This window comes from Mesoplodon mirus (genome assembly GCF_964341445.2).
Source record: "Mesoplodon mirus genome assembly, chromosome: 2".
Lineage (NCBI taxonomy): Eukaryota > Metazoa > Chordata > Mammalia > Artiodactyla > Ziphiidae > Mesoplodon > Mesoplodon mirus.
This window is the reverse complement of record NC_138977.1, coordinates 119,303,477-119,315,687: the sequence shown is the minus strand read 5'-3', so window position 1 is coordinate 119,315,687 and position 12,211 is coordinate 119,303,477. Positions and strand designations below refer to the sequence as shown.

The window sequence follows — 12,211 nt, the reverse complement described above, 5'->3', positions numbered from 1 at the left end:
ACCTTGAATCCTAGGGACTAAAGGGCACCTTGCATTTCCAGTGTTTGTTTGGGTTCCCAATTGATTGGGTTTGGTTTAAAAAGAAAGAATGAAGGGCTTCCCTGGTGACGCAGTGGTTAAGAATCCACCTGCCAATGCAGGGGACACGGGTTCGAGCCCTGGTCCGGGAAGATCCCACATGCTGCAGAGCAACTGGGCCCGTGCGCCACAACTACTGTGCCTGCACTCTAGAGCCCATGAGCCACAACTCCTGAAGCCCGCACCTAGAGCCCGTGCTCTACAATAAGAGAAGCCACTGCAATGAGAAGCCCACATACCACAACGAAAAGTAGCCCCCGCGTAGCAACGAAGACCCAACGCAGCCAAAAATAAAAATAAATAAAACAAATAAATTTATTTAAAAAATTAAAGAATGAGAAAAGAGAAGGCAGATGGCTGGGTAGTACGGTGTCTTTAATTCATGCTCATAGATTGTAGTCTTCAGTAAGATGTTGTAATTTAGCTTCAATCTTGGATGAAAAAATGTTATATAAATGCATAATCATGACTAATATTTGAGAGACCGCTGACAAAAACTTGTGCCATGCATTAGGTTGAAGAGAGAGTCAGGGCTGAATATTTCATTTCCAACCTCTTGCACAAGGTCATATGTAAATGATCTTTTAACACTAAACATGGGCATTCTTTTGCCCTAATAAAAATCAGCTTAAAGAATGACTTTATTTTAAAATCAAAATTAATTCTGTTATGACACTTTTACAGTAACTACTCTTACAAAAGAGATTTTTGCTTTGTTTACTTCTATGACCAAGACATCCAATAAACATCACTAATTAAAACATATCATCAAACCTAGTCAAACTCAGCTCTGTTCCAGAAGTATGAGGAAGTTCTTGAAGGATACATATGGAAATTCAACCAATTTTTAGGGAAATGGGAAGAGGTGTAGAATAAGAATTACACATTAGTCTGCAGAGGTGCTCATGCTCCAGCAGGTGCCAGGAACTGCACCTGCCCGTGAGCACACTTCCCTCTCCCCCTTGGGTGGCCGGAGCACAGGACGCCAGGCAAGATCTCAGCTCATCTGAGCATCCAACCTGGCACTGCTGTGAAGGGCACACGGCACACATTTCTGGGAAGTAAAGGCCAATTCAAACCCAAACTGACCAAGTGCAAAAAAGACACAGCACAAGAAGTCACTTCCGAACAAGTGAGCTGCTAACTTGTGTGCAACTGAACCATGTTTTGAAGAAAAGACTTAGGTCTTTTGCTTTCCCGCATTAGTGCAGAAATCCAGACCTCACTGATAAACGTGTTCCATCTCCTTTCAACACACCAAATTGAGTCAATGGATGTGAATGGCATTTCTAGCTTATGGCACCTTTTTTTTTTTTTTTTTTTCCTGTGGTACGCGGGCCTCTCACTGTTGTGGCCTCTCCCGTTGCGGAGCACAGGCTCCAGACGCGCAGGCTCAGCAGCCATGGCTCACGGGCCCAGCCGCTCCGTGGCATGTGGGATCTTCCCGGACCGGGGCACGAACCCGTGTCCCCTGCATCGACAGGCGGACGCTCAACCACTGCGCCACAAGGGAAGCCCGCTGGCACCGTTTTTATGGTGTTCTTGCCAAAAGGAGGCACTCAAAGACTTAGCTAAGGCTGGGGGATCACTAACGTGGGCAGTTACACGACTTCCTCTTTGCTCCATAACAAACATCATCTACTTACGCTGTTAATTACCATGCTAGGTAGAGATCAATACAAACTCAGCTTCGGGGATCAAAATAAACGTAATTTTTAACACTGCTTGTCTAGCCAGTAACTTTTCTGAGGCTAATAATCTCTCTCAGTCGACTATCCTGGAAGAGAAAACATTCTGTAGACCAAGAACATCATAAAAAATGTGCCGGTTAAAAATGTGACACTACAAAACTGTAAGAATAACAAGTGGTTCCGTGAGTTGCAGCCCTCAGAGGATCTTACGTTTGACTGCTTTAATCTGACAAACAATCCTGTTGTCCTTCTAAACCTGGCACTGTGGACTCCGCAGGATGACTTATAACTTCCTCACATCCACATGCATCTGTGTTCTCCTCTGCTTCCGGAAGCTCCCAAGACCAGGGTTTCCCACCTGTAGATTTCTAGTCTGTGGCTGCTCCCACATCCCGGCTTCTGGGCACGGCCAGCGCAAAGGTGGTGTCCTCTCTATTCACAGCTAACAGGCACCCACGCTCGCTGCCCAGCACTGTAGCTACAGATGCACAACTTCAGAGATACCAGCAAGGTCCCCAAGATGGCATCATTCCTTTCAAATGACACCTCCAGTCTCCCAGAAGCATCCTCCATTTAGCATCAATAAATGGGCGCTTGAAGCAGAATCACTGCTGGCCAGGTTGTGGACTCAGCTCTTTAAAGGAGCCATTCAACCTCAGCAGCCTGACCATCAGGACCATCACTGTCTGAGCCCAGCCAAGCTGCAGAGTGTTCTCTATTCACTTCCAGCAGGAACTCTCTACAGCAATCAAACTGTTCTCCACTGAAGAGAGAAGTCTATGCCCTGGGCTCAAAACCCAGACCTGCTAATGCGTAGCTCAGAAATGGGACAATCTCTTTGGACCCACGCTTCTCCTCCTGCAAGCGGAATCGTGACAGCAGAGGGTGTGTCGAGATTAAATTAAACGAAGTATGCAAGCTGCCCAAAGCAACAGCTTCAAAGAAAGAAGTTAGTTTCAAACAGATACTATTAATATTTGCTTCTATAGAGACAGTCAATAGAAAATAGCAAAAGGCCCATACACTTTCCTGAAAGTTCTTTCTAGATAATATATATTTACAGAATTATAGAACTGTAAAGTTTAACTTAATGTAACAATCGGAAGTGCAGAAAAGTTTAGAGCTGTAAAATTCCCTTCGTGTACATTCATCTATAGAACAATGCATCACTACCCCGTTACTTTCTTCTTTCATCTTATATCAAAGTAGGACCCGTGACTTTCAAAAATGAAGAAAGGGGAAATGTCCTAGGGATAAATACTTTTGAAGAGTAACAACAACAAGAACAACAACAAAAAAAACCCAAACCTAGAGAACTGAGAAAGTTGAAAGGAACGAGACGTATTCTTTTTGTTCAAAAAAGTTGAATAAATTAGCAGGACGTGGAGTGGGTAAACCATGGACCCACAGCACAGCTTAATCATGTAATTACAACTTGCATTTACTCTGAAACTGCCTGCTGGTTTCACTTTGTTTGGTGGCGTCACAGCGACCCTTCACCTGAACCCACTAATCTAGTGACGTCTTCCAACATACTGTGATGTTATCCGTTACTTCTAACCCACACTTCCCTTGTATGACACCTTACAGGTTTCCACCTACACTACACCATTTCAATTTCACACAAATGTCTGAGGCAGTCCAAAGGACGTGTCCCATTTTCAGAAGGCTCAGAGACTTTGGAAAGGTGAGACAGCTTTCACCCTGGAGCCGGGAAGCTGACTCTTAGCTCGGTACTCTTTCTAAAACACATGCCCATCTCCTTAGGAAACTATCAAAGAACAGTTAATGAGGCCCACATCCTGTCAGTTTCCACTAGGACCTGAAGGAGTCGTCGGAAACAAAGGCAGATAGATCCCCTCAAACGAACTACCTGCTTCTTTTATATTATGCACTTTGTCAAAGAGCCCTCATAGCCCTAGGGATTGAAGTAATCACCGATATTTTAATCATTTTAATGTCTGTTATGCTAATAGCCTGCTAACAGCTAAAAGACTCTTTCCAAATTATACAACAAGGTGACAGGGATAATTGGGGCTCATTCACTCAAATCACAAACTCTTTCTGCTGCATAAAAAAATTAAATGCTTCCAATAGGGAGATAACTTACTGTAAAGGTAAGGGCAGTGTCATATCTGAAATAGGCACTAAATGAAATATTAATTCACTTTTCCACCAATTTCCTTAATTTAAGATAAAAAAAGACACCTAGACTACAGATAGTAAAAGAGACATCGAGACCAGAAACCCACTTGACCAAGCCCTTTGAATAAAGGTCCTTGAATTGAAAAGGTGCGTGTCTATTACACGGGAAGTGAGGCTGGCTGGTACTGAATAATTCATAAGCTTCCAGGCCTTTCCTTCTCACCAGACACAGGGTGGAATGTGTCTTCACCCTCTGCACTCCAGTACCTAACACAGCATTCGAGTTAAAACAGGGCCAAACAGTTCTTTGTGAAGCCAACCACTTCCTTTTTTTTTTTTCTTAGAAAGTTGGTTGAGGAAAAACATTTTATTACATTATATACTCACAGTTCAACAGAGGACTCAACAGCTATGTGACGCCTGATTTTTGATGAATATATTTCCACGAGAGCGCATATTCATTGGCTGTCCATCACCACTGCCCAGTGTCACTAGTCAAGCATGAGACAGTTACTTGCCTAATGGACAGAAAGCTCGTGCTTTACTGTCCCCCTTTGCATCCTGGTCACTGTGTCAATGTCACAACATCTCAAACTGCCAAAAAAGCAGAGGTACTAAGGTGTAGATGACTGACAGGAGAGTGTGAGAGTGTTTTCAGCGCTGAGATACTTATTCTCCAGATATAAGCTCTTGCTCTAGTTTGAGAAAGCCATTTTCAAGTAGCAAAAATATAAATGGGAAGTCCTGTATTTTAGAATGCAACACAGACACAAAGGAGTCCATGGATGTAAAGATTATGCCTGTACTTTCCTTTTTTTTTTTTTGCTGTACGCGGGCCTGTCACTGTTGTGGCCTCTCCCGTTGCGGAGCACAGGCTCCGGACGCGCAGGCTCAGCAGCCATGGCTCACGGGCCCAGCCGCTCTGCGGCATGTGGGATCTTCCCGGACCGGGTCACGAACCCATGTCCCCTGCATCGGCAGGCGGACGCTCAACCACTGCGCCACAAGGGAAGCCCTGTACTTTCCATTTTTAACAACCCTGGTGCCCAGCAGCTTCTGGCACAAACTACTGCAGAGTGAAGGAATGAATGAAAGAAGTGAATGCATAGTAAACGTAAGGCAACCTACCTAACGTTCGTTCTGTAACTTAATGTTTATATTCTAGGAGGGATAAGATAATTCAAACCTTATATTGGAGGACTGGGCAGAGGACTCAGAAATGTGACTGTGCTTCAGATTACTTTGGGAACCTCAAGTTCCATATTTTTTCACAGTTCACATTAAAATTCATAACTTGAGGGCCCATGAGACAATACCAGATGGAACTGATTTTTCTTATCTATACACATAAATTGGAACCCTAATCTAAAACCTCACTTTAATCCAGATTACAACACACTATCTATCTATCATCTATCTATCTATCTATCTACCTATCTGTCTACCTATCTATCAACTGCTAATCTGACAAAATTGAGCTTTCCTTCCCATTTCTATTTCCACGTCCCCTCTGTGTACTTTGGGGAGTTGAACCGTCATGGCAACCGGCAGCCAAACATACAAGAACATACAGACAAGAACATACAGCTTCAATTTTATAGGATGATCAGAGAACAACAATTTAAAGTCATGACAACATGAGATAATTTCCACTGTTTTGCATTATATAGAAAAATATGTCTTGGACAGTATGTCAACAAAGTATGAAACATCACACAAAACAGATGCACCACAGCACAGAATTTCATTTCCATTTTTATTGGACATATTTACTAAATCACTCACATTTATAACAACTCATGCATAACTCTGATGAGTCGTTATTTCTTTTATATCAGCCTTTTAAGTTGATGTGCTTTCCTTAAAATGACATTGATAAAATGTCAGTCATCTCTGAAGGCTAGGGGCTGGGGCCATGCCCTGCCTTGCAAAACCAAGGAATGCTTAATTAAGAGTCTTGAAAACTGTTCTTTATCTTTGCCATAGAGACTGTCTGCTTGGGAAATGTCCTTGTTCCCTTTCAAACCTCATTTCCATTTCAAGAGTGCTATTCCCTAACTGCTTCTGGCCACTCATTCCCAATCTCTATGCAGCCTCTCCCGGATCCATTCCCAGCACGAGATCAGTTAATAAGCATTCCCAAAGGGAACCTTCCCTGCTTGGTGGTATTCTCTGGGACTCCACAAGGAAAATAAAATATGGCTCTGCTTTCCTTTCAAGCCAAGGGACAGCTGAGTTATCATCACTCTGAGGCTTGAGAATAAGGACTTCAAAATGCGGGGTGCCTTTTGATTCCACATAAATACTTCCCCAGCTAAAGACTTCATTTAATCCAGCAGCTTCTGAGTCATAAGCAAACACCTCTGACCTGCGGACAACTAGGAGTGAGTCTATTAATAATGACAGGCCTCTCCCACTGCTGACAGCAGTGGACAGGCTCCAAGGAGAATTACCTCTCCCTGATGTCCTGCGGGACAAAAAAAAGCTGATCGTGGAAAAAAATGAATTGAAGCATTTTTCACTCTTTTATTCACAATGTTTACGAAGACTGAAATATCTTGTAATTCATTAACTTGGCCATTTTGCTAGTCCTTATGGCTGTTATATTAAAGACAACTTAAAAGGAAAAATTACACACACACGTCCATTTAAATGAATGTTTTCTTTTGGCTGCCTCCCTGACAAGGCCTGAGAGCCAATTTGTGAAAGATGGGGTCACTTTCCATGCCACAAATCAAATGTGTAGTTTTACCTGGAGGAATCTCTTTGTATATTCTGCTGTAGGAGTCATGGTACTAAGTGATATTTCATTTAAAAGGTTAGGACTTTATCAACAAGGACCCACTGTATAGCACAGGGAACTCTACTCAATAGTCTGTAATAACCTACATGGGAAAAGAATATGAAAAAGAATGGATATACATATATGTATAACTGAATCACTTTGCTGTACACCTGAAAGTAATACAACATTGTAAATCAACTATACTCCAATATAAAATAAAAATTTTAAAAAAGTTTGTACTTTAATTTTCAAAATGAGCAAAGTGCTGCTCATTTCTTCTTTTACACCCTCCTCTACAATTTCTTTAAAAAAATCTAATAATGCAGAAGGCTAAACTTGCTTAGAGTGGGGAGGAAACGTAAAACGACGTTTCACATAAAAGACCCCGAAAAACCAAAACAATCTTGAGAAAGAAAGATGGAGCTGAAAGAATCAGGCTCCTGGACTTCAGACTATACTACAAAGCTACAGTAATCAAGACAGTATGGTACTGGCACAAAAACAGAAATATAGATCAATGGAACAGGATAGAAAGCCTAGAGATAAACCCACACATATGGTTACCTTATCTTTGATAAAGGAGGCAAGAGTATACAATGGAGAAAAGACAGCCTCTTCAATAAGTGGTGCTGGGAAAACTGGACAGCTACATGTAAAAGAATGAATTTACAACACTTCCTAACACCATACACAAAAATAAACTCAAAATGGATTGAAGACCTAAATGTAAGGCCAGACACTATAAAACTCTTAGAGGAAAACATAGGCAGAACACTCTATGACATAAATCACAGCAAGATCCTTTTTGACCCACCTCCCAGAGAAATGGAAATAAAAACAAAAATAAACAAATGGGACCTAATGAAACTTCAAAGCTTTTGCACAGCAAAGGAAACCATACACAAGTTGAAAAGACAACCCTCAGAATGGGTGAAAATGTTTGCAAATGAAGCAACGGACAAAGGATTAATCACCAAAATATACAAGCAGCTCAATATCAAAAAAACAAATGACCCAATCCAAAAATGGGCAGAAGACCTAAATAGACATTTCTCCAAAGAAGATATACAGATTGCCAACAAACACGTGAAAAGATGCTCAACATCACTAATCATTAGAGAAATGCAAGTCAAAACTACAATGAGGTATCACCTCACACTGGTCAGAATGGCCATCATCGCCATCATCAAAAAACCTACAAATGATAAATGCTGGAGAGGGTGTGGAGAAAAGGGAACCCTCTTGCACTGTTGGTGGGAATGTAAATTGATACAGCCACTATGGAGGACAGTATGGAGGTTCCTTAAAAAACTAAAACTAGAACTACCATATGACCCAGGAATCCCATTACTGGGCATATACCCTCAGAAAACTATAATCCAAAAAGAGACATGTACCAAAATGTTCATAGCAGCACTATTTACAATAGCCAGGACATGGAAGCAACCTAAGTGTCCACTGACAGATGAATGGATAAAGAAAATGTGGCACATATATATAAGGAATATTACTCAGCCATAAAAAGAAATGAAATGGAGTTATTTGTAGTGAGGTGGATGGTCCTAGAGTCTGTCATACAGAGTGAAGTAAGTCAGAAAGAGAAAAACAAATACCGTATGCTAACACATATATATGGAATCTAAAAAACAAAAAAAAGGTTCTGATGAACCTAGGGGCAGGACAGGAATAAAGACACAGATGTAAAGAATAGACTTGAGGACACGGGGAGGGGGAAGTGCAAGCTGGAACGAAGTGAGAGAGTGGCACAGACATATATACACTACCAAATGTAAGATAGATAGCTAGTGGGAAGCAGCTGCATGACACGGGGAGATCAGCTCGGTGCTTTGTGACCACCTAGAGGGGTGGGATAGGAAGGGTGTCAGGGAGACGCAAGAGGGAGGGGATATGGGGATATATGTATGCATACAGCTGATTCACTTTGTTATATAGCAGAAACTAACACAACACTGTAAAGCAATTATACTCCAATAAAGATGTTAAAAATAACGAAACAAAACAAAAAAATGACATTTCATACTCAACATCACAGTCTAAAGCAAACAGCTGTCACTGCACAGATAAGTTCCTGTGTGTGATGCGAGGCTGCTGGACAGCAGCGAGCACTTTTATCCGGGTGCTCAGAGAGTCGCAGGCAGAACCAGGATCCAAAACTAACAAAAATGTGGGTTTGCAAATTTACAAATTCAAATTCTCAGAAAATTGGAAGGCTGAATTGAAAGCATTTCAAATGATACATGCTAGGCTTAAAAGCTTCCTGGCTTCTGGAAATGTGGGTGACAGGCAGGCCAATTCTGGAGTGTTTACTACCAGGCGATCAGCTAGTTCTAATCCTGGCTAAGGTTAAAAATATAGAAGACGGTTATTCCAGATTGAACGGGAGAAAAATCTGCATCTTCAGGGAATGACATTAAGGATACTCTGAGGAGACAAAGGCAAAATCTCTAAATATCTTGAATAGCTTCAATAAGAGAATTTGCATTTAAAACAAAGAAAGAATTAATTATGTGCAGACCAAAGCAGATAACATGCCCCTGGATAAAAAAATAACAGGTGGGACTTATCTTTTTTTTTTGCGGTACGTGGGTCTCTCACCGTTGTGGCCTCTCCCGTTTCAGAGCACAGGCTCCGGACGCGCAGGCTCAGCGGCCATGGCTCACGGGCCTAGCCGCTCCACGGCATGTGGGATCTTCCCGGACCGGGGCACGAACCCACGTCCCCTGCATCGGCAGGCGGACTCTCAACCACTGCGCCACCAGGGAAGCCCAGAAATGTTGTTTTTTAATTTTGGGAGAACATGGTAACAGTTTTGTCTAATGCTACAGAAGTAATCAGCCTCTAAGACAGATGAAAAGACTTGATTCTCACCACAAAATTTACAAACCTATAACTCTAGACAATGAAGAAAGAAATTTATCTTATAGAAAAATTTCTAATAACTGTTTAAAATTTATTTTAAAAGGCTAACACTTACAAAATTATTTTAGTTTCAAAGTTTAAAGGATTTGTTTTCTGTTGTTTCCAAGACTCATTTTTAAGAAAGTAATTTTCGTCTCTGATTTTCTTGTACGCATACCACCATGAGTGATTCATGGGATTCTTGGGAAGCAAATGGATTTAATGGGACAGAATCCTGCAAGGCAACAAGAAACACCTTGGGTATTTCCTGTGATTTGCGGCTACTACTCTCAAGAAGAATTTCAGCTCGTTAACCTTTATTCTGTAAACTTACTGGGCAGATAGAGGAAACAAGACCATAGAAAGTCAAGCAGGAGGCAAATGGTAAGATAACCAATAGAAACACACTTTTGCAAAATTTTGCACAATAACCAGAAAGGAAGGTGGTATACCATTGGTTTGTTTTCTAAAAAAGACCATGGTTTAGAGCTCCTCTATCCAATATGGCAGCCACGAGCCAGATGTGGCTAATTCAATCTTAATTTGTTCGTTAAAATGAAAACTCCTTCTCCTCAGTCACACTAGCCACATTTCAAGTGTGTGCTACCCATGTGGCTAGTGACCACTGTTTGGATGGTACAGATATGGAACATGTCATCAGAGAAAATGCAACTGGACAGTGCTGGTTTGGAGGATGGGCAAAGGAGATGGACAGGGTAGAAAGAGTGACCTGAGTTACTACAGAAGATCAGAAAGTGGGCACAGTCACCTTGCTATCTTTGAGTAAGGATTTCTTTTACAGCATGAAAAAATTCAAATAATATCCTAAAGTTTTAGTTTATTTTTCTTTTAACTAAAATGAGTAAGGTATTGATCATGCCAGAAGGTGCTAACTGCCTTACACATTATCACCTTATTTAATCTCCATCACACAGTACGAGGTAGGCAATATTATAATGCCATCTTACAGATACTAAGGGAAGCTTAGAGAGAGCATGTGACCCACCCAAGGTCACACAGCTAATGTCTGGATTCCAAGCATGCTTTATCCCTCCAAAGCCAGGGCTCTTGGCCAGCCAGTAGGGAACTGCATTTGAGACAGAGGCACAGAAAATGCGCTCCAGATACCACTATGGACACTGCTGCACAACAGGGGCCAAGGCCAGGTGGGTGGCTTGTTCTTCATGAGAGTTCTTTCTCCCCTTGGCCTAATGCTTCCTTGATATTGAGCATGACAACTTTCTATTGACAATGGAATGGTATCACTTTCTAATCCCATTCTTGTCCCTACCCCCCAGCCACCCACTCTGACCTTTCCAAGTCCAGCCACTTCTTTTCCTAGGTGTCCCATGACAGCTTATGGGAAAGCCCTGGACCAGTTCAACCAGAATGGAGTGGTCACCAAACAGTGTATCTGATGTCCCAATATTCCTCCACACTTTGAGATCCTAAATCAATGAGATCTCTTAAATATCCTGTTAACCAATGACTTCAACGTCCCAACAAAATGCTTAGAAAATGACAGTTTATCATTTATTATATACTAATGACTTTTTTTTTTTTTTTTTTTTTTTGCGGTACACGGGCCCCTCACCGTTGCAGCCTCTCCTGTTGCGGAGCACAGGCTCCGGACACGCAGGCTCAGCGGCCATGGCTCACGGGCCCAGCCCCTCCGTGGCGTGTGGGATCCTCCTGGACCAGGGCACAAACCCGCATCACCTGCATCGGCAGATGGACTCCCAACCACTGCGCCACCAGGGAAGCCCTATACTAATGACTTTTTTTAAAGCTCTTTGAAGTTGCCCGAATGGTTGACATCCAGACAACTTAGGTGGAAGGTGCACATGATCACACTTTCTGAGGACCTTGCAGGATAGCACCTGCCACAGAGGCCAAGGAGAAGCGAGCGTGGATGAGAGCCTACCTCCGAGGCGAGCCATCGTCATGGGGCTGGATGATGACCACCTTCACAGTCACCGAGGTCCGGAGAAGGTCGATCATCTGCTCGTGTGTCAGCGTGGCCACGGCCACCTTGCAGATCTCCACGAGGCGGCTCCCCTGACGAAGGCCGGCCTTCCACGCAAAACCGAAAGGTTCCACGTCTGCGACGATTCCTTCGAAGTTCACGTGGAAGCCCAGCTGGCCCAGCCCGTTCCTCCTCAGGGTCATTTCCACAGTCTCGCAGCCCCTGGTCACGATCTAAGGGGGAAAGGGACCGTGAGGGGTGGCGCTGTGGGGGGCACACATCCCAGTGACAAGATGACAAGACAAGGACACGGTTCAATCCAGACTTTACCATAATTACCCCTGGCATCAGGTGCAATGACAATAACAAAAGTAAAACGAAGGTTTCATTCTTCAAAGGCAAACCAGATACAGGTGTCCTGCTTTTTCCTAGAAGCCACTGACACAGAGCCTGTGAGCTTAAGACGGGCTCTGATAACTACCCCCTCTCCTTTCTACATCACCTGACTTGGCTCTTAAACATATAAATTCCATTGTTCCAGATGGACTGAAGCAACTGAAAATATGTGAAGCCTTTCACCCATAAAGCAATAAAACCTATTAGACAATTTTTTTTTTTGGCCATACG

At 42.6% G+C, this 12,211-nt stretch overlaps 1 protein-coding gene across 1 annotated transcript in view; it reads right to left on the bottom strand.

Annotated features, from left to right (window-relative positions):
• Positions 1-12,211, bottom strand: part of SIPA1L2 (signal induced proliferation associated 1 like 2) — a 223,697-nt gene that overhangs the window by 44,623 nt on the left and 166,863 nt on the right. The window contains exon 9 of the mRNA XM_082638723.1: positions 11,543-11,817. Coding sequence (XP_082494849.1) covers positions 11,543-11,817 — 275 coding nt within the window. The remainder of the gene's footprint in view (positions 1-11,542; positions 11,818-12,211) is intronic.